The sequence below is a fragment of the Nelumbo lutea genome, chromosome 4, assembly GCF_056320005.1.
Source record: "Nelumbo lutea isolate HS-2025 chromosome 4, American lotus-T2T, whole genome shotgun sequence".
Taxonomy (NCBI): domain Eukaryota; kingdom Viridiplantae; phylum Streptophyta; class Magnoliopsida; order Proteales; family Nelumbonaceae; genus Nelumbo; species Nelumbo lutea.
This window is the reverse complement of record NC_142687.1, coordinates 7,616,536-7,639,854: the sequence shown is the minus strand read 5'-3', so window position 1 is coordinate 7,639,854 and position 23,319 is coordinate 7,616,536. Positions and strand designations below refer to the sequence as shown.

The 23,319-nt window shown below is 38.4% G+C and overlaps 2 protein-coding genes across 2 annotated transcripts; one reads left to right on the top strand and one right to left on the bottom strand.

The window, feature by feature from the left end:
- The first annotated feature begins 7,069 nt into the window (after window positions 1–7,069).
- Window positions 7,070–14,239, top strand: LOC148853686 (T-complex protein 1 subunit epsilon). The gene is made up of 9 exons (XM_088942043.1): window positions 7,070–7,600; window positions 9,290–9,608; window positions 11,103–11,451; window positions 11,775–11,907; window positions 11,989–12,041; window positions 12,510–12,612; window positions 13,419–13,585; window positions 13,667–13,780; window positions 13,921–14,239. The coding sequence occupies exons 1-9, from the start codon at window positions 7,402–7,404 to the stop codon at window positions 14,089–14,091; spliced, it is 1,608 nt and encodes a 535-aa protein (XP_088798169.1). The 5' UTR covers window positions 7,070–7,401; the 3' UTR covers window positions 14,092–14,239.
- Window positions 14,240–18,340: 4,101 nt separating this feature from the next.
- On the bottom strand, window positions 18,341–21,200 carry LOC148853685 (putative pectate lyase 5). The gene is made up of 4 exons (XM_088942042.1): window positions 20,304–21,200; window positions 19,377–20,117; window positions 19,117–19,255; window positions 18,341–18,969 (listed from the first exon to the last, which is right to left on the bottom strand). The coding sequence occupies exons 1-4, from the start codon at window positions 20,432–20,434 to the stop codon at window positions 18,748–18,750; spliced, it is 1,233 nt and encodes a 410-aa protein (XP_088798168.1). The 5' UTR covers window positions 20,435–21,200; the 3' UTR covers window positions 18,341–18,747.
- Between the last annotated feature and the right edge of the window lie 2,119 nt (window positions 21,201–23,319).

Below are 23,319 nucleotides of genomic sequence, written 5' to 3'. Positions count from 1 at the left end.
AAACAGGGAACTGTTTTGGCTCCACTTCCCGTGTCGAATGGTCCAAACGGATGGCTTTCTCTGACAAAAAAATAAAAATAAAAATTAGAAACACAAAAAACAGATAAAAACCGTTCTTCAATCAAATGATTTGACAGTTTGATCGCTTGGGTCAGTGGTTCGCTGACCAAATCAATAATTTTGGCCAAATAGTGGTTTGGGGTAAAATGGATTCGGTCAGACCATTAGATGATTGATTGATTCTTAGTTTTTTTGGTCCAACTGTCCGGTCAAGTTCGGTTTAAAAAACATTGCATATGTATATATATATATATATATATATATATATATATATATATATATATATATATATATATATATATATATATACACACACACACTAAAGGAAGGCTTTCAGGTTATGGTTCCAACCATTCAGACATATGGCTTTTTCAAATTTAGGTACATGGAATTTTTGGAGAAGGTGTTGTTAAAGCCCACAATCCATTATGTGACATTCTCATTTTTTAGAAAGCTAGGCACATGGCAATTTTTGAGAAATTCTTGCTAAAGTCCACAATCAACCACCACGCTACACAGCTCCTTACTATTTAGATACAAGACCTTCTCATTTTTTTGAAAAAGATAGACATGTGGCATTTTCTGAGAAATTGATACTAAAACTCACAATCCATTACAACAATTTTCAATCCATTCCTAAAAAATGAAGAAAATGCAAAAGTGATTATTTACAAATAATTCTGCTTACATTTTATCAATCTCATTTAATCATTAACCCTCTACTTATCATAAGAAAAGAAAATTATCCATATTCTAAGAATTATTGAAAAATTATTTTTTGAAATAAATACTTTTTAAACTTTTAATAAATATTTAAAATATTAATAAATATAAATTTAACAATATTGATTTAATAATATAAATTTAACATTATTGATTCTCCGTACTTGATACTGGGTCATTCACTAGTATATTAATCGAGTTTATATAAAAATTGGAGCCATTTTCAAGTTCCAACCATTTGTTCTTGTTGATCATATTTTAATCCCACGTGTTGTATCCAAGTCAGATCTGGTTCTGATTTAGGGAAAGGAAGAGACATGACCAATATTTTGTACATTACTAATGGATTCCCACTGAAAGGCAACAGAATCAGAGGTATGCATTGGATGCTTCCCTTGCAATCCTTGTATCATTTGGCCATTCTCTAATTCTCTTTAACTCCCAACATTATTCATATTTGTTTTTTCCAAAAGAAATGAATAAATGGTACTGTATCAAGACTTTGCAGTAAAATTTTGTAGATATTAAGGATTTTAATTTTATGTTATACATAAACAAAACGAGCTCAAGAAAATACAAGTATCATACTAGCATAGTCAACAAATAAAAGCTCATCTCATGTCCATGTCCTAGATTTAGATTTGAGGATAGAAGAGTCATATCCCATTTCTCATATCAATATCCATGTCATTATACACACATTAGCATTCTATATTCTCACGTTCATTGCTTTAGTAGGTAGATACACACATTAGCATCTCATTTTAGCAGTTCCTGCAAGTCAAGCAATTTGCTTTTGCATCTACCTCCAATGGACATATCCCTTCAGATTTCTACTCGATCCAAGAGAAAAAAGAAATCACTTCTGTGCCCCATAGAGTGCGACATCTTTCATATTTGTCATTGAGAGATGTTCCTAATACATAATTGAGATGTGCTTTGGGGCACGCTCAGGGAGATGTGAATTCAAAAAAAAACTAACCAACCCCATACTTGGACGTCCAAAACTTCAAGAAACCCCTGTTCCAGTTCATAATTCACTTTTGCCTCCAGTTAAATTCGACTTGGAGAAGATTATGAACTAGCTCCACTATCATCAACTTCGACACATTTTCCATAATGCAGACAAGATATTGATGTTGAAGCTAAAAAAAAAAAATGGCGCTCTAAAGAGCACCCCACAAACGCCCCACCTGCACATCTCAGCATGCATTGTGAACATCTTCTTACTTATCATGAGGAGATGTTCTCTATGCAGGGTCCAGATCTATTCTTCATAAAGCATGCTTCACACCAACATCAGCATGTTTTGGCCACACATCGGAAACATCTATTGTATTTATTATTCACGGAGAGATGCTCCCAATACAGGGGTGGGATGTGGCTGTGAGGCCAGTGTAGATGTGCTCTGTGAGGAGCAAATCCCAATTCTCCTATACACAGGTGGGAGGTGCTGTTGGGCTCCAATATAATCTCTCTAAATTCTAATGTTTGAGGCTTCTTAACAATTGGTGACTAAATGGCCCAACTTCTAGAAGTGACTAAGGCTCAGTTTGGAAGGAGTATAAATACAAGTGTGTAGAGTGCAAAACCTTGTATTTTATGTGTATTTATATCTGTACTCCTTCGAAACTGAGAGCCTAAACGTGCTTAAAATGACAAAATGTCAATCTAATAATTACATAGCTTTCATATTTTTTCGTATGATAGTTAAACAGATTAAGACTGCATTTCACATTTCTTATTTTATGGATTTATCTCTTTTTAGCAATTACAATATTTTTATAAACACCGAGTTTTTACCTACAAAAAAGGAGATAAATCCTTAGGAATGCCAAATGCAGTTAAACTATGAAACGAACGGAACGGGATCTGCTCCTCACACAGGAGCGCCTCACATGCTCATCCACCATGTATTGAGAACATCTCTTGTGAATAATAACCTATAAGTAAGGAAGATGTTTCCATTGCAGAGTACGATGTACATGTGAGGTGCAAGTGACATGCCCTGTGTGACGAGCAGATCGGGTCTCGACACGAACATAATTAGGACTTAGGAGTTCTCATCAGTGCCCACACAATCAAATGTTGACATGTGTCTTCTTGCACGAGCTCCGCCCTTAGCATGTGCGGAGCTAACGAGACAGATGTTAGCTTGCCCTATTAGCTCCAAAAATCACCCAAAACCGCCCTTAACATGGGTAGTCACACGGCCCAGAGGTATTCTGTCTCTTTCATTTCATCTCTTTCACACATCCCTTAGATATTATTATTATTATTTTTTAATACAAAACAGACAAGGGGAGGTTAGCCACGACCATTGGCAATCACCGGCGACCATCGGTGACATTGACGTTTCCTCTTCCGTCTTCTGCTCATCGTTTACGTTGTCACCAAATGACATGCAGGAGTGACGGGTCTGACGAAAAATCCATAGGTCTCTTCCTCTAGGTGGCGACAAATGGCCTTTGGCTATTTGTATCAATGGGCTCCCCACGAGATTCTTGAATCAATAACATCTAGTACCACAAAGAAAGATAATGAGGCCCAATAGGATGGTCATGACACAAGTATCGTATCTCCATTGCCTCCTTATCTTGTATGTAAACAAGGATGGTCACTGCTACTAGCGATCCGATTTTTTTATTTATGAATAAGAATCTATTGAATAAGTTCGTCATCTCCTTTTTGTTTTATTCGCCGAACTGGAGAAGAAAAAGGAGTAGCAACAGTTGTTTAATGTTGGGGAAAATATAAAAAAAAAATAGTGGTTTAATGGTAAGTAACCTCCCCTTCGTTTCTGGGTGAATTTTGGAGCTAACAAGCCGAGCTAGCGTCCGCTCTCTTAACTATGCATGCGTTAAGGGGGGAGTTCGTGTGGGATGTCACATGTCGGTGTCTGATTGTATGGGGTGCTGATGCCATAATTGGGATATGCTCCCAGCATATTCGGAACATTTCCCATGAATAATAAATAGGGTAAATTTTTTAAATTACCCTTATGGTTTAACTAATTGATTAAGTATGCTTTTATTGTTTTAGACTGTTTCTCACAATTGATTAATTCTATTTTTACAGTTAACTTCCGTCAAAACCTGTGAAAATGCCTAAACTACCCTGCCACTTAAAAAATAGATCTCTAAGACAACCCTGTAACTCCCGCCGCTAGGTGGAGTTACATGGCAGTGCTGCCACCATCGCCTAGAGGCGAATGCTGCTGTCGTTGCCCATAGGAAGAAGGGAGAGAAGAGAGATCAATCTTTAGAGGGGTTGCCGCTGTCGCCTAGAGGAAGAAGAGAGAAAGAGAGAAATCGGACTTCAGAGGAGTTTCAGTCGCCGTCGCTTCGAGAAAGAAGAGAGAGCAAGAAAGATCGGACTTTAGAGGGGTTTTCGCCGCCGTTGCCTAGAGGAAGAAGAGAGAGAGAGAGAGAGAGAGAGAGAGAGAGAGAGAGATCGGACTTCTGTCGACGTCGCCTTAGTTCACTCATACCACTTCGGTTGCTACCGCCGCCGCCTCACTCGTTCTCTGCTTCTTAGAGCACCCCCACTATTTGTTTTTACGCATCGTGTAATATCGCCTACTCTCTCTTCCTCTCTTGCTCCCATGGAATCTTCTTCACTTCTCTATGCCTTCTTCTCTTAGCGTTCTCTCTCACCCCTCCTCTCAATTATTTCTCTTTTTGGTTCTTAGCGTTTTGTTTCACTTTCTTATTTTCTCTTCTCTGGTTCAATGGAGATGGAGAGTTTTTTCTCTGAGGTTGTAGCTGTGCAGAGGATGGTTTGCTCTCTGATGGAAGCTTTGGTGGTGGAGACGGCTTTGGTTGCTGGGATTCGTCTTTCTCATCCCATGTTCAAAGTGATTGCAAGTATGCGGCATCTCAAGACACAAGAGAAAGCCAATGTTTAATGTCTGAGATTGTGACTTTGTCCAGTGCCTACGGTGCGGATACAATGTAGTTTTCTCTGGTGATCTGGTGTTGATAGAGACTATGGGAGGAAAATAGAGGGAAGAGAAGAGGAAACATCACGTGATATCATGTGCGTACAAATTTTAATGGACTATTAACGGATATCATTGATAAGGGTAGAATTATTCAATTGTCAAAAATAGCAAGGGTAATGTTAGTTAATTTTCAAATAGTAAGGGTACACTTGGTCAATTAGCTAAACCATAAGGGTAATTTAAGAAGTTTACCCTAATAAATACAAGTATGAGAGATGCTCCGGATGTATGGCCAGGACATGGTGTGCCGTTTGTGTGAAAAGCGCCCTGTTAGGATTAGAGGCGATATTTTTTAGGGAAAATTCTTGATCAGTACCCTGAACTTTAGGGATAGTCTCAAGTCAGTCCATGAAACTTCAAAATATATCACTATAGTATTCTGAACTTCCAAAAACTCTCTAATAGGTGCTGCCATTAATAGTTATCTGTAATATGTACCACTTAAAACATTTAAAATGTCAAAACTACATTTTTTAGAAGAATAGATTATTCATTGTCTTCTACCTTGAAATTGAACCAGTTGTTGCTACAATTTTCTACTGAAAAGAGATTTTCAGTTGCTTTGTTTTTGCTTTACTTGAGAGAACTACGATCTCCACAATTGATTTGGTGGGGAATGACGAACTTGCACCTGGCGTTCTGTCAAGTATCAAAGGTTTCTAACTATGGTTCCTCTGGAGGCTGAAACTGGTGCCACCATTAGGGAAAATATATGGAGTTTCGTATAGATTTCCAAATGCACTGTTTGAATTATTGGCTGAGGTGAAAGCAATTCATCAGAATTCAAGCCTGGAAAATTTGGCTGCTGACTTATGTTCTTGGCTGAGGTGAATATGCCCATCTTACCAAATTCTAGAGCTTTACAACAATCTTTGTTTTCTCTGCTGCAGAAATGCAAAATCAATAATGAACTCACTCAAATTCATGCTCAGATAGTAGTAAATGGCTTTTCCCATAAGGACTATATCCTTGCCAAGCTATTATCTTTCTGTGTCACTTATGGGAACCTCATCCATGCCTAGAAAGCTTTTAAACAATTTAAGAACCCGAGTACCAGTGTATGGAACCGGATCCCGATGCTCGAATGCTTTACTTGTAGCACAGCGCCGCACGAGTCTGTAAAGCTCTACAATTATACAATAAGATGGAATCGACGAAACTAAAGCTGATGCTTTCACCTACCTATTCCTTCTCAATGCCTGTGCGAGACCTTCCTTATTGAGAGTAGGGGAACACCTTCCTTCCTTATTAAGACCAGGGGAACAACTACATGGGAGACTTTTGTCAAATGGGTTATTTGTTGACATTTTTGTGCAGACAAATTTACTCAATATGTGGCAACTCTATTGAGTAAATCCTCAACCTTGGACTAGTAGAAAGCTGCTTCCTCTAAGCAAGAAGCAGCTGCCTGAGTTTGACTCATTTCGGTTGCCGCCACCACATAAGAAAGGGAGGAGATTTTGGGGGAGCCTTAGACGGAGGAGGAGAGGAAGGAATTCCGGTGGCCATATTGGTTTTGAATTATACTCGGCATTAATTGTTTTTCTCGGCGTTTGGCCGATTTCCGATGGCAATGTTCAGTACCAGCTACCTTTGCTACTAGTTCTATCAGCCGCTGGGTGAGAGTGAGCGGAAGATATTATTCATTATTGCTCTCTCAATTGCTTTAGTTCCATCTTTTCACGAGTTTTGTTTAAATTGGTTTACGTAGAAGTGATAGATAAAGAAAATTATATGAAACATACATTTATTTTACTCTTTTATTAATGTTAATTAATAGATAGGAACTTATTACACCGTAGGAATGGCAATGGGGCAGGTTTGGGGTGGGCCCTCCCCTAATTCTGAAATTAATCCTCATTTCCGTTTCTGATTCCCGTTGGGGATAAAATATGTCCTATATCCTTGATTTTTAATGGGGACCTGAATCTCTCAAATTTTTTTAGATAATAGTATTTTTTTTGAAAAATAAATAAAAGTTTTAAATTATAAATAATGTTTTAAATTATATATATTTAATATATATATAATTAAAGTGGGGGTGAGGCAGGGACCTCAAACCCATCCCCAACCCTGACTCGATTTGGAATTCCTATTAATAAGGTAGGGAAAGTCATGTTCCCGTTACAAATAGGGAAAATTGCCATCCTAAGACAGTTTTATGAAAGTTCAGGGATAAGACATTTTTTTCCTTTTAAGCCCTCACCAAAAATAAAAAACAAATGAAGAAATTGGACTAGACAGTCCAGAATGAATCGAGTTGGGGGTTGAACAACTCTAGTTGGATTAGGGTTAACATCAACCCGAGCCGACTTGTCCCTTGTCCTCCACGGCCCCATCCGATTGACAGACCATGGCGTGGACCAAGTGGTTTGAGCGGGTTAGGGGCATCAGATTCTAGACTAGTTACTAGTTAGGGCTCGCCAGCACAGTCCGACTCGGCACACTAACCCTTTGAACATTTCCCCCCTCAAAGGTTCCAGAACTTTCCTCCCTCTAGCGGTTCTTCCTCACTTTCCATTCGACTTCTCAAGCGATCTATCTCTTCTGGTTTTCATTTTTGTTTCTCTGCTTTGCTTTGCTGGTCTGTCACTCTTCTTTAGTTAAAGAAGAAAATGGCTTTAGCCTTCGATGAGTTCGGCCGGCCGTTCATCATAATCAAGGAACAAGAGCAGAAGAGCCGGTTGAGAGGTTTGGATGCTCAGAAGGCCAACATTTCCGCGGGAAAGGCCGTTGCCCGCATCCTCCGCACATCACTTGGCCCCAAGGGCATGGACAAGATGCTCCAGAGCCCCGACGGCGATGTCACCATCAGTTAGTTCGACAATTCTTTCTGTTTTCCATACCCTGCAACTGATTAAATAACTTCTACTTCTTAAGTTCTCATGCTCGTTTAATTAATGCTTTGTTAGTCCCGATCTATTAGGGCATTCGTCATGCCACTCAGTTTGGATTGGTTCTGCATTTTCCCTTTTTGTGTTAATATCGATTGATTAAGGTATGGAATTTGAAGATATGGCATCTGGATTATTTTTAAACAGGAGCCGAAAGTTCTTTTTGTTTTTAAACTTTTGAAGTTTTGCTTTGGCTGTCGAATTGCTGTAATGCTCAGTTCTATGAACAACGATGCAGAGCTGTGTGAATGCGATGCTATTTTATCATTTTCCATGTGATGTAGGTTTTCTTCCAAATCTGTATTCGGAAAAATTAATTCTGGGATTTTTGTTTACTGGAGTTGACCTCACGACTTTGTTAATGGTGTATATCCACTTTCATTTGGTTAATGTCAGCCCGTATATGTGGTTCATGTAGAAGGTTGGGGCAATAATGTTGTGCATTCTTGATTTGGTTACGTATCCTGTAGTACACGTCTTGTTTGTAACTACTTTAGCAAGTCCTTTTCTTCCCTTTGTGCATGTGACCGCTGCTGGAGTTTTCACTATAACTTCTTTGAGATAGAACACATTGCTTCCACTTTTGAGGTTTCCTCACCTATTTGACTGGAACTGAGTTCCCTACATGTAGAACTGGCAAGCTGGTTTCTTGGTTATAGAACGTATTTGACTTAAATATTATATATTTTGTGAACAAATAGGGAGACAAAGACAAAGACAAAGAGGGAGGCTTCCAAATGACAAAGTTTCATGAAACTTAAACAGAAGATACTGTTTTAAGGCATAAGCCATTTATGTGAACAAATTATTCAGTAATTCACAGGGTTTATGTCTCCTTTTGGCGAGGTGTATAATTAGATGCCTTATCTCCCTAAGATATTCACCTCTTCTTCTAATAGGATAAAACCTAATCAGCCAAACTCTAATTATGATGCTTCACCAACTTAATAACCATATTTAGCCTCATAGCCTTATCATTTCTTTGGTGTTTGAGTTCCTTGGACTTAAGTTTCCTTTTCTTCATTTGTTTCCAACTGAGAAATGTTTTGTTTGCTATTGTCTTGGAAGATGCATGTTGAACCAGGAAGAATATTGATCATAATATGGAGACCATTGGAACCAAAAACTGGTCCTTTATGTTGTATCTTTGCACGCTAGGTTGTCCTGAATAGAATCATTCAATTTGTTTATTCATGTGCAGCTGAGTCAGTTTCAAACAATTATGACCCTGGCCTCTGCAAAAGCAGAATATGTTCTGCTTTTATGTGCACAGTATGTAGTTCTTAATGCAGCTGAAAATTTTTTCCCCAGGATGGATGTCCTGGCATTAATCAGGTCTTTCATCTAATAAACATTATTGTGAAAAAAAATGGTAACTTACAACATATTGTGTGCCAGGTCCGCACTGAATTTATTTCTGAATCGTCTTAAGGTTTTAAGTGATGGCTGTCCTGGCAGTTTTCAGATTGAGGTTATCAAGAATTGGGTGGAGTGAGAAGCAGATTGTTCAAGTGAACTGAAGCATAAGAACTCAAACAATTTCTTAGTATGTTTCTTTAAGGGTTTTCTAACCTTTTATGATCTGACTTACTCCCTTGTTCTGTTGTAGCAAATGATGGTGCAACAATATTGGAACAGATGGATGTTGATAATCAAATAGCAAAGCTGATGGTTGAATTATCCAGGAGTCAAGACTATGAGATTGGTGATGGAACAACTGGAGTGGTCGTCATGGCTGGTGCACTTCTAGAGCAGGCCGAGAAACTATTAGAGCGTGGTATTCATCCTATCCGGATTGCAGAAGGGTATGAAATGGCATCAAGAATAGCTGTTGAACATTTAGAGCGCATTGCTCAGGAGTTTGAATTTGGAGTTAACAACATTGAGCCTCTGGTTCAGACTTGCATGACTACTTTATCCTCAAAGATGTAAGAATCTTGAGCCTTATTCCTTTTCCTTATTCTAGCGCCATTCTGTATACTAAATTTGGTCTCCTGTTTAATCTGGGTTTGATGAAGTTCTTTCATTAGTTGCATCTTTCATGTCCATTATGCTTTCTGTAGTTTTTAGAATATCATCTGAAATGGGTTGGGCTTTGGCTCTTAAATAAGATTGATTTGTACTGGAGAGGATTACATAATAATTGCATAATAAACTCTTCGATTTTGTGGTTTATATTGTTAATTGTAACTTCATTAGAAAGGAATTTGATTGCAATCAGTTGGACATGTTAAGTAGAAACAAAACCTGCAATGCGTAGATTTATGATGGATCTCATACCATCATTTAAGTGAAGATAAGGGCAAGAACAGTGAAATTTGCAAAATATAGCTGTGATTGAATATTTTCATATTGGTATTTTTTAGCTGAACAATTTTCTTAAGCATGATACCGATGTAATTTGTTCAACATTGGGTGGGGAATTAATGAATGTAAACATTTTGCTTTGAATTGATCATTTGGTTTGCTGTAATTTGTCCAATGTGATGCAAGTGATTTAAAAGGCGCATCTTAGGTGTGCCTAGGCGCATAGGTGAGGCGCATTTTAGGGTATGCGCCTTGCCTAGGTCCTAGGTGCACCCCTTTCAAAAAGTGCATGCCTGATGCACCTTGCGCCTCAGCCCAGGCATGCACCTTGTTAAAATTCTGTGCTTGTTTGCTTTTTCTTTTGAGCCTAATGGCTGGGCTGGGGAGAACCCCTTATTTGTTAATGTTGTTCATTCATTCATTCCAATAAAATATCTTCTTAAAAGGCAATTGAAGTTATAAGATCATTATTTTTTTTATGTGAGAAATAAGAATTTAAGACCCTAACATGGACTTGTTCCGGCTTGCTTCGAGGGGCATGGTACAAAGGTGACTCATAGAATCAAGAATTCAATATGTTTTACATCACATTAGCTACTTGAAGTAATGCAATTGAGGAAAAAAAGAGATTGTGGGTTTTACATACTTGAAAATGCTTTATATGTTTGTTTTTTATTTTTTAATTTTCATTTGAATACCCTTTACACATTATGTTTATGTATTTTAATTTTAGACTATAGGTTTTTTAGAACATTTATTTTAAAATTTAAGTATATATTTTTTATTAACATCATGTTTAATGTTTTTCTTTTTGCATTTTTTTATATTTTTTGGCATTTTTTGAATTTTCTGACATTTTTTATTTTTTAGCATTTCTTCGTATGTTTGCGCCTTGCTTCAAAAAGGTGCGTGCCTCGCCTTGCGCCTCAGGCACAAATTGGCCCTTGCGCTTTTAAAACACTGATGTCTTCATTCAAAATTTTTGGGACGAGGAACTTTACTTATTATTTTCTAATAAAACTTAATCTTTTATTTTGCCACAAAAATGTATTTTGTCCAACATGATGCCTTTGATATGTCTTACTGTGAATTAAGCTTTTAACATCATCTTGCAGTGTAAACCGATGCAAGCGATCTTTAGCTGAGATTGCTGTTAAAGCTGTTCTAGCAGTTGCAGATATAGAGAGGAAGGATGTCAATTTAGATTTGATTAAAGTGGAAGGAAAAGTAGGGGGGAAGTTGGAAGACACTGAACTAATTGATGGTATTGTTGTTGACAAGGATATGAGCCATCCACAGATGCCCAAGCGAATTGAAAATGCAAAAATAGCAATTTTGACTTGCCCATTTGAGCCCCCTAAGCCCAAGACTAAGCATAAGGTTGATATTGACACAGTGGAGAAGTTCCAGACTTTACGTCAACAAGAGCAGAAATACTTTGATGACATGGTTAAAAAATGCAAGGTATTGTTTAATTTGAAATTTATGAAACACCATAATTTCATAATGAGTTCCCTCATACATTTAACTGAAAGGACAAGCTATAGAACTTGTTACCCTTTTGCATGTATTATTCATGCTTACTATTGGTTGTACTTATAGTTGCTGATACAAAGACCTTTTATTATAAATGTTAAGTTTCCTTTTATAGGAGCAAGAGCATGGACAATTCCTTTTGATTTTGATGATCGAATTAAAAAACTTCACTAGCTTCTGTTGACTTTTTACAAGTTCCTTATCTTTTTTTTTTATTATTATTTTTTTATTTTTAATTTGGTATCTTGCAGGATGTTGGTGCTACCCTGGTTATTTGTCAATGGGGGTTTGATGATGAAGCAAATCATTTATTGATGCACAGGAACTTGCCTGCAGTACGATGGGTTGGTGGTGTAGAATTAGAGCTTATTGCAATAGCTACAGGTTCGCATAAAAACTGCTCTTGCGCCCCTAGTTATGTTTCATTTATGATGTCATTTTCTTATTGCCTGGCTATTGATGTAGGTGGAAGAATTGTGCCAAGATTCCAGGAATTGACACCAGAAAAGCTGGGGAAGGTATTTTCTTTCTTTTCAGTGCAAATGGCATTTGTGTTAATTCCTGCATTTGGTATTTCTTAGTTTTGACAGTTTTCTTTTTATATAAAGTCAGGAAAAGTATATATATGGCAGACATTCCATATTTCATAGAACTACATACGAAATGCTTTGTCTTTCAGAAAGCTAACAATGCCATTCATCTACAATGGCAAATTTTTGTTTTCTTTTTAGTTTTATATTTTTTATATGGACCATATGTAACAATTTTTTTTTCTAATTGATTTGGAGACTTTCCATAATGTCATGGTTTGAAAACAAGTTATAGCCAGTTAGTATGACCTACAGTGCTCTGTTGAGCATTCAGATTGACATCTGAATGTGGATTTCCTTATAAAACAACTTGGTTATCAAGTTTTATCCTTTAATTTATGTGATGTGGTTATCACCAGGAACACTGATCTTTTTATTTGTTTTGTCTCCATTCAGGCTGGTTTGGTCCGAGAAAAGTCATTTGGCACAACAAAAGATCGGATGCTTTATATTGAGCAATGTGCTAATTCGAGGGCTGTAACTATTTTTATTCGTGGTGGTAGGTCCTTTATTTTCCTTATTTTCTCATCGTTCTTTTCCTTTTACATGAAGAACATCTTATTTGCTTTTGATGAATCTTATTTCCTGTATGGTGATTTTGCTACATTTAATGGCATTTTAGATTTTAGATTATTGTTTACTTTTAATAAACCATGGTGCAATGACTAGCATTGGAACAGCTTGGGAAGAGATAATAAGTTTCTGGTCTACATCAGGGGGTTTAGGCGTTTAGCCCTTAGCCCATGTCCAGGAAATATCTAAATTTTAGATTTCAATTCCATCAGTGATTTGGAGCCATAGTCTAAGAAGAGGAAAGTTAAGACCATACTTCCCTCCATGGGCCTTCATTTGGCTGTCACAATATGCTGGCAATTGGATCTCTACAAATCCATTAAATTCAATGACTACAAAGTTCAGTCCATTCCAATAAAGCTCGATCAATTAGCTGTCAACTCAAGTATCAACCAGTTCCTAAGGGCAAGGGTTAGCTTCAAACTGTTTTCCATTCGTATGCCCTGAAAGCTAAAACACCTGGGTCTTCATTTGGTAAATGGACCTACTGCAGAGTACCGAGGATGTCATGTGATAAAAAGTTCAACTTTTGCATGTAATCCAATAGCTGGTACACTGATACTGCTCAACAGATATATTTTTCTATGCATATAATAGCATGCACAACCTCCCAGTCCCCAAAAGAGGAGGTTGAGATGGGGTGAGGATATCAGATAACTTTAGGCTATAAGCAAGGGTTTCATTGGAACTACAATGATTTGAGACAAGGTTTTGGTGTCTGCTGATGCTTAGGTAACAAAATGATGATAGAAGAGACAAAACGGAGCCTCCATGATGCCCTCTGTGTTGCTAGGAACTTGATTCGCAACAATTCTATTGTATATGGAGGTGGTTCAGCTGAGATTTCTTGCTCAATTTCTGTAGAGGCAGCTGCTGATAGATATCCTGGGGTTGAGCAGGTACACGTATGCGTTCATATTTCCCCCTTTCCTATTTTCCAGTAATTTATATTTGCACCTGACTTGCTTTCTCTTTTACAGTACGCTGTCAGGGCCTTTGCAGATGCTTTAGATTCTATCGCTATGGCACTGGCAGAAAACAGTGGCCTCCAACCTATTGAAACACTATCAGCAGTCAAAGCTCAACAAATCAAGGTAAAGGCAAATTGAAGGTTTGGTGTTCAGTTGATAACAATTGGATACTCTTCCAGTACCAATGTGACAATGTAGTCATTTATCATTTATTTTATTATTTATCAGCAACAATCTCAGAAGCTACTGAATGTTCTGTGCAGGAGAACAACCCATGTTGTGGAATAGATTGCAATGATGTTGGAACTAATGATATGCGTGAGCAGAATGTCTTTGAGACTCTCATTGGTAAACAGCAACAAATTTTGCTGGCCACTCAAGTTGTGAAGATGATTCTCAAGATTGATGATGTCATCTCCCCTTCGGATTACTGAGGTCGTTGTAATAAACTCAAAAGGTTTTGTTTTGCCTTGAAAGATTAGGTACTGCCGCTTGCATTGACGTGACAAAAGGAACCATTCGTTGCTTATAGAAATTAAAGTGCAGTAATCCAGTAAATGGTTTTTTAGGGTTTTGGCTACTGTGATGGGTTTAGCAGGTTGTTCTTCAGCCTTGTCATTGATTTTATTGGGACATGGGAGTATGGCTGTTTGGCGCTGCCAAATGAGTGTTTTATTTCGTTTCAGCAACTCGACAATATCCGGCCAACGTGTGATCATCCATGCAGAAAGTCTAAAATGTGCCATTAAGCCATCCATTATCACTTTTAGGGGGTGGGTTGTTTTTCTTGTTGCTGTTTCCAAAAACAAATCAAAACCTCCTTGTTTGAATACAGATTATTTCTTTGTTTTCAAAACTGAAACCAAAAACATGCTTTTGAATCTGGTTTTAAAAATATGTTTTCATTTGACTATTCAACATCATCTTCCATGAATCATATAATTTTTATACTAGAAAGAAAATTTGATTTTGTTTTAAAAATCAATATTTTGTTGGTTTCAAAACATGTATTGTTTTTTTTAAAACAAAATCAACTCGTTTTTGCCTTTGAAAACAAAAACAGAGTTCATAAACATGTTTTAGTTTTTTAGCTGATGTGGCAATTCTAAAAACAAATGAAAACAAAGACATGAACGTCCTTCGTGTTTACTGTTTAGTGAGTAATGATGTTTAATTCTTAGTATTTACCTGACCAAGCAAGTAGCAATTAGCAACGAAGATATAAATCGTTGCAGGCCTGATTGAGGAAATGTTGTAATTGCGGGAAAGATTTGGTTCATCTACAACCGACATATGTGGGCTTCTAAAAAAACATTCGCCAGATGTCGAACTTGGACAGCCAAGGTTTTCTCGGGGCGCGCATCCCCTTTATTTAAAATGGATCTAATTCACACCTCTAATTCCAATTTCTAAGGTATTCTTTTTGATGAAGATAAAACTTGTTATGTCTACAAGGTTAGAAAAGCCACTCTGGATCTCTACCCAGAAACAGGACGTAGAGAGTAGAGACAAAGGACCTTTGATTGAACAGGGTCCCTATAATTTGCCATCTTACACTAGGAAATTAAGACTCATCTTTCATCTTAAATTTTGAAAACTTCGAAGGTGATGATGCATGATTCAGGCGATTCACAAGTCACAAAGATATCTGATGACATTGGTTTCTAGTGTAAGCCCTCCATTAGGAGGGGCCCATCCAATGAAATGAAGGGCCACCTAGAAACTTGGTAATATCTTTCGATCTTTCATACAACTTTACCTATTTTTAAGTTTTAGGACTTTCAGGCAATCCAGCCATGGAAGTGTTCAATTTATCATTCTCACGTTCTTTTGCAGTTTTGTAGGTATTTATGACATAAGGCTGTGTTTGGTTGCAGTGCAAATTATATTTGTAGTGGTGTAAATGCATGAGTGCAAAGGGATCGTGTAAATACTGGTGTAGTTTTGATTCAGAATTCACTTTATCATGTTTGTTTGTGAGAAGTAAAACAGGAAGTAGAATGAAGTGACCTTCACTTTAAAGTTTAAGTAGAAGTGAACGGAGATAGGAAAAGGGGTCTGTTTAGATGAGGTAGAATGCAAGATGATGTGTCTCCACTTTATACAAGAAATAATTGGAGGAAAGTAGTGCAAAATTTACATCAGTTTTTGGGATGAAAATTTTGTACTACCATTAAATGCAAACGAGACTACAAATTTGTATCATGTAGAAAAACAACTTTTGCACCCTGTCAAGACTTTAACTGCAACCAAATGCAGCCTAAATATGACAGGAAGTTTACAGATCGAGAAATTATTTCTCTATTTCAGGGTGAAACAAACGGAACCTACATGATTTTTTCCCTAAAAAGTTAAAATTAAAATCGTGTTTTTTATTTACTTTTTAACTTACGGGCTTTGTTTGATTTTATGTAAAAAAGAACATGAAAGAAAATGGATTGTTTCTGGAATATGCTATTTGGCAGTGCTCATAAAAATAGTTGTGGAAGGTAAATGTTTTCTTAAAGGTGGGTAGAGTATTAATTAGCACAATGGCAATTGAAACAGGAAAAAGATTCGTTTTTTCCATTGATTGAACATCATTTTCAAAGGGCATAATTCGTTTTATTCCTTCATTCTGTGTGAAAGTGAAACCAAACACAACTAGTCAGTGTTGGGACCAAGAAGGATTCTGCTAATCTAACGATCATACGATTTGGATGGATGGTTTGAGTTGAGCTAGTGCTTAGAGACATTTCGTAAATGCTTGCAGCTGGTTGCAACGTAACCCCCAACGTTCCAGCATCCAACAAATGGAGCATATTAACCATGACTACTCAGCACCTTGTCGTTACTTATTCTTAAAATCAAATCAACAAATATAAAACCAATGGTGGCAGAACCGATATGAGAATAAAACATAAAAGACTCTATATGATCAATCCAGTTCCAGACTATTACTTACATTTCCAATGGGAACTGCTATTCCGTGAAGTGAAGTGGGTTGGTTCGTCTGTCTCAATCCACTCCTTTTATTTTATTGTCTACTTGTTGATATTGTTTGGGCACTTGGCCCCCTCGCATCACGTGGTAGGGTATTTCAGCCCCGATGCCCTTTGATTTGGTGAGGTGTGGGGTCTTCCTGCTTGGACCACGTCCTCCCAACCTTGATGATCAATGAACCTGCATGCAATAATGTGCCATCCAGCCTTGTTGCTTGCTTGCTTCTTCACACTTGGAACTGCTCTCTCTCTCTCTCTCTCAGGCTGGCTCAGCAATAAATAACTATTAACTAAGCGGCTATAAATATAGATACGATCATCATCTCCGGCCCATTTCCATTCCCAATATGCGTTGAACTGTTTTCCATTTCCATTTGGTTACACCAAATTTTGTGGTTTGTACCTTCCCAGTCTCTTGTGCATGTTTGATAGATGGCAATGCTTTGTTGCTTTTTGTAGACCCACCAACAATAGCACTAGCCCCAACCTGTTGGCTGGACCCTATCCTACTCACAACATTCACAAGTGGTGGGTTCAAACTTAAACACAGCCAGCTACACTAGTCAAGTGGTGGCGGGTTCAGCCAAACCAAGTATATATGAACTCATCCATATATATCATATATATGCTCTCCCTACTTAATCTAATTCAAAAGCTATTTAATGCCTTTTTCTTCCAAAGAATATAATTTAACAGGACGACTAATGTTGTATCACTTACGCCCCACCCCACATTAGGTACAGGTTGCCAGGTTCAGTCCCAACCAAAGTCTATTTGTAATATTTAAACCCAAATTATAATGAGATTATTATGTTAATATTTATGTTGATGCATGGAGCCATTGGATATGGATCCTAAGAAGCATTATTTTCTCAAGATGGGTTTTTATTTATTTTTTTTGGAGGGGGGGGGGGGGGGGGGGTTAATAATGAGGGTTGGTGGCATTGAATTATAGCACTAAAATTGTCGGAGGCTGGGAGCTTTTCACAGAGAAGCCATGAGAGGACTGTATATGTATGTAACTTTGTCAATGAAATGTTATTGTAAAGTCTGGTCCACAAGAGATGGGTTGAATAATAGAGAAAGGATCAGAGGCATGTGCTTGCCCACGAGGGGTTTGATCCTTGCAGAAATTGAGAGTTTTGTATTTTTCTTTGCTTCTATTCTCATTTTGATTTAATGCTACCTATGATTAATTCAAACAAGATTCTCGAGTTAAAAATGTCTGTCGATGGCGTGGCTATTTAGCCTATTTTGGTATCGGTGAATTCCGATCAGCTGTTAACATTTCGCTGGTTTATTGATCAGTGTTTGCCATCTGTCCTCAACACGTGCTGCTCACTGCACTTATGGGTTAAGTGTCGCTGACACTTCATAGCTTGAATGAACACGTGTTAAGTACAAGTGGCAAACTGTGCAAATTAAATGTTGGTAAACTAGCAGGTCCGGTCTCTACATACGATATGATCTCATATCATTATACTACGATTTATTTGGAAAATTGCCCCCGGAAAATCCAACGCTAGTCTGTGGACTTAATTTGTTCTTTTTTTCTGTCCAAATTAAAGGATCAAACTACCAGCAGCCAGAAGTTTTTGTCCTCTGAGGAACCGAGCTGTCTTGTTCCCAACTGATTCTACTAGGAGGACTATTGTTGTGCGCTGTTAGATATATATATTATCTCTAGCAAGAGAGAGAGAAAGATCAAAAGATAATATATAGGGCTTTAATTGATGTATGAACTATGAAGGCAATAATTAATACGTACATAGAGAGAGAGAGAGAGAGAGAGAGAGAGATCAACACTTCTGCACTTGTTTGCTCTAATCCCATTAGGATTCGTAGCACGGAAGCGAAGCCAAAATGGTTTCTCAGAGCAACAGGCCGAGGTTGTCATCATAAAAGATAACACTCGTAAAAGGAAAAAAGAAAAATAAGGATGACGACTGTACCGCAATCTTATCGATGGCTATTTTTTTTTTCTTCATTGTGACTTGTTACTCTTATTCCCAACTCTAGCTGCGCTAAATAATTATGATTCTAGGTTAAAAGGAAAAAAGACCCAATTGGTGTCCTAGCCGATGCACTCGATGGGGTTCACATCATCGATCAGCAACGAGAACCCTTCTTGCAATTGAGTGCACCCGCCGCCGTGGTGATCGAACCCACCAGAGAAGATGACCTGGCGCCCAAGCTGGAAGCCTTGGCGTAGCTGGACGACGCTCCCGCACCAGACGGCGTGAAGAAGGCACCATTCAGCAACAGGTCACCTTCAGACCGCCAATTCCAGTGTCTCCATTCACTCTCTGGTGCATCCTCGTGTTTGGTCACCTGTGGAGATGGATTGATTCATTGAAATCATTAGCTAGACCAATTCAAACTTCAAAGTAAGCAGAAAGAGTTATTACTCAAAACCATTAATTAATGTCAACTCATCAGCTGTGGTGTCTCAATCATATCTCAAAGCAAAGCTCTCACCTCTTTGCTAAATTGGTTGTCGGGTGCAAGAAATCTATTTCCTTGGCTGTTGATGGTGGGTGCAGCACTCCCGCCAATGGCGTACATCTCCCAGTGGGTGTAGTCATTGTTGACAACATGGAAGTATCCATGTCTACATCTGCAAATAAAATGGAGCGACCATGAACAATAAATTCATGCAGCAAGAATCATCAAAACCCTAATTCAATTCACCACCTGGGTTGGGATCGAGGGGCTTATAATTATAATTATATATATACCTTGGCATCCTTTGCACAAGCCCTTCTCCAAAATGGTTGAATGCAATGGTGACCTGCATGTTCTTGTCTTGGGTGTAAGTGTCACTGTGACCCAACAGCATCACCTTGTCATGGTGAGTAAAGTAATTGTTTGATAAGGTAATGGCGGTGGATCCGTGGATGGCATCGATTAGTCCATCATGACAGTTAGACAGCGAACAGTGGTCCACCCAGATGTGGCTACCTCCAAAGATGGAAACTCCGTCACCGTCGGAGATGGTCCTCCACCCATAATGAGTAGGGGAGTCCCTCACATTGGCATTCCCGCCTTGCTTACAGTCATGGATGTGGAGGCCATGAATGATGATGTTGCTCACATACTGTATGGTAATGCATGGCCCACCGGCAAGGTGGACGCTGGCCCCCCTTCCGTCGATGGTCTTGAACGAATTCATGATGAGCTCTTCCTTTAGCTTAATGACCATGTCTCGCGCGAAGATGATCCATAAGGGCTCATCTTGGATGACGGCATAACGGAGGGTCCCGGGCTTTGGGTTCACGGGGTTGTCGTCGCCGGAGTCGGTGACAACGTAAATGCGACCATCCCTTCCGCCGACTGCCTGCTTACCGAACCCAATTGCACAATCGGCTAGCCTTTGACGATTCTTTTCCCAGTTGGGGTCGCACCTCCAGCAGTCGTCGATTGGGTTTCCGGTTCCACAGGAGAGGAAACCCAAGTTTCTTCTAGACGCATTGATGCTCCTGTTGCCTCAAATCAAAACACACACATTAACATTATTAGCTCTGTTACATATATAAAATGCATGCGTCGATCGATCGAGTACTGGTAGTCTGGTAGTAGTAGAGCTAGTACTAGTACACAAATTAAATACATTTACATAATACCGGGAAGTTGAGAGGCCAGGGGGGGTTTACACTATACATTACCTCTCGACATCTTTGACCACCAGTTCGGGGTCTTGAACTGCGGAAGCGGCAACGAGGGCTGGAACTAGTACAACTAGGAGTAGTAGTATCTCTGAGAATAGAATCAGAAGGGAGAAGGGTGAAGTCGCCATTTGTTTGTTTACTCCTCAACACTCTATTTGCCTTTCAACTAATTTCAAGTTTGAAGTAGCAGGGGGAGAGAATAGAGAGGGATGGGATGGAGAAGGAATTATAAAGGGGGAAAAAGAGGGTCTTCTGGTCTTTTTTGCTTTTTTGGGTTCGGTAGTTTAGATTAGGCCGTTAAGCAACCCAAATTCCTTAACCTCCTCCGCCTGTTATCCCTTTATTAACTGCGGTAAACATTCCTCATTTCCTCTCTCTTTCTTTAGATAATTAAGATAATTAGATATAGGATTGTACGTCTTGAATAAAATCAAATATATTTAGATAAGAACTTATCAGAATTTATTTTGAATCTTATCAATCTGAATCACATTGGATTTGGATTGGTATCATTAAAAATTGGCTAAATGGAGTGTAAGTGACCGTACAATATTTGTTTTACCCTCTCGGTTCTCATAACTTACATTTTGACTCCTCCCCGGGGCCCAGTCCCACCCAGGTTGAGGTGGGTGGCAGGGGATTTGATCCCAGGTCTTTGCTACCAACCGAGCACCATCAGTCGGTAATGATTTCACTTTTTTTAGAGAAAATAAAATGCTACGCCTAACTGCTAACTAATTTGAACGTGCCCTAACTAACCTTGTAAATCAAAAATGAAAATACTGGAAGTGGAAAATGAAAGTAGGTCATATTCGAATCGAATAAAAGGATGGAATTTGGGATTTGAGCCGGTCATCGTCATACCATTAATTTGCAGTCATACAAACGAAGAATAATTACAGCTATAGCTATATATATATATATAGAGAGAGAGAGAGAGTTATTATAGCAATAAAAACTACAAAAGAGTGCAAGGATAGGATATTGTTGTCGGTGTTGTCTATACCCACACCCACCGTTCTATCCCTTTTGTTTAGTTTGTGTACAAGGTTGTTCACAGGTCGGATTGGATTGGTTTATTGTGGTTTTTTCAACCGACCCGACCTGGTCGCGTTACTTGACATAGAAATCAAAATCGACCCAGTGTTAAGCAAAATCGACCTGGTCGGTTTGAGTCGGGTTCAATCGGTTTTGGTTCTAAGTTCATCCATGTGATAAAATCTTGCTAATTTTAAAAACAGACATAAATTGAACATCATTTCAGCCATCTTCTATGATAAAATTTAAATGAAAAGTTAATCACAAAAGTTGTTCATTAATCACTATTTTCTTGCAACCATTCAAAAACTAGGTGGCTTAATGAGCTTTGGAACTTCATGTTTGAACTAGGAACTAAGGTGGTTTAGTTTGGATCGGTTTTGATTTTCTTATGTAAAAACCGAAACTGACCCGAATCATTGATTTAGAAATTTGCACAACCCAAAACCAACTTGTACTGATGAAAACCCAGCCGACTCAGGTTGAGTCAGTCCGAATTGATGGGTTTGATCGGGTTGGGCCTTCTTATGATGAGCCATAGGCATTTTAGAAATGAATCCACAACTTTTCATCTTTATTTAAATATCAAATTAAACCGTTAGGTTGAACGTATATTGTTATTTGTTTCCCCGTTTTTCGTTTCTAATGACATGAAGAATGTTCCCATTATCTAAATATAAATTACTTGCGTCTGACCTGACGTTTAGGTTTATTCCCCTTAGCTTAACTACCCCAAGATAATGTTTTAAATATTTTTTATTTGTTTTCTAAATATAAAAATCGATGCTAAACTAAAAATGAGAGCGAAATGCACATGCATTTGCCCCTCTCTCGAGTCTTCTGAGATTTAGACCCGTAATCCCCCACCCAATTCCCAAGTCTTAGTAGTCTTACAACCGCAAACTCCGGCGGAAAAACTCAGCCATATAAAATAAGAATTAATAAAAGGAAAAAAAAAAACAAAAAAGAGGAAAGGAAAATTCCAATTCAGAAATATGGGTTGACAAGTGCAACTACTGTGCAAGGCAAGGAGTAGCCGTTTTGGTTGGTGTTGTGTTGGAATTGGGCCCACTCCGGAAGCGGTTCCAAATTCAAATGCTGTCCAGTCTCCAGTCTCCAGTGGAGGAGGCCGTACACGCTACCCTCCCAGCATTCAAAGTTGGTAACTTGGTTGGAAGTTCTGACTTGGGAGAATCGTGGGAAGCGAGGCATGTTCTCCCCATGTGGGTATTGTTCCCTAATGGCCCCACTGTGGCGTGGCGTACGTAGCCATTGATTCAGGATTCATGTGAACTACGCCGCTGATTACCGGTTTTTGTTTCTGCTTCCCCACTCCCAAACTCCAATAAAATAAAAGAGTAGTAGGAACTTGGAAGCAGACGTCGCTCCTCCTCCGCTAGGCGCTAGCTGTGGAAAATGGAAGTGATAGATGAGAAGCCCTACGGAACCAGTATAAGCCATTATATTATTTATTTTTATATATTTTCCTTTGTTGAACGATTGTGATAGTATGGAAGGAATAGAGGGAGAGAGAGAGAGAGAGATTGCCATCTTCTCAACCACTTACAACAGTAAACCGTTCGTTCAACGTATGAGATGAGATATTGAGATCCTTTCGTTTCAGCAGCTAATCATCGTCCGTATGTTCATTCGTACAAGGGATATGGAGAATGGAGATGGACCCATCCTTGTTCCCTTTATCCCATTTTTATATATATCTTAATACGTCTAACGGATCCAAAAATATCCCCATCTTAGCATCCATCGCTACGTGCGCCGATAATCATCACTCATCGCCATCCATGGTAGCACATAGGTGCATGAATGAATTGTTAAATGCCATGTGCTACCTCCAGAGTCCAGCCTTCCATCCAAAATCACTCTTCCTTCCTTTTTTTTTTTTTTTTTTTATTTTCTTTTCTTAAAAAGAGAAAATGAAAAATCTTTTCTTTCATATATATATATATATATATTG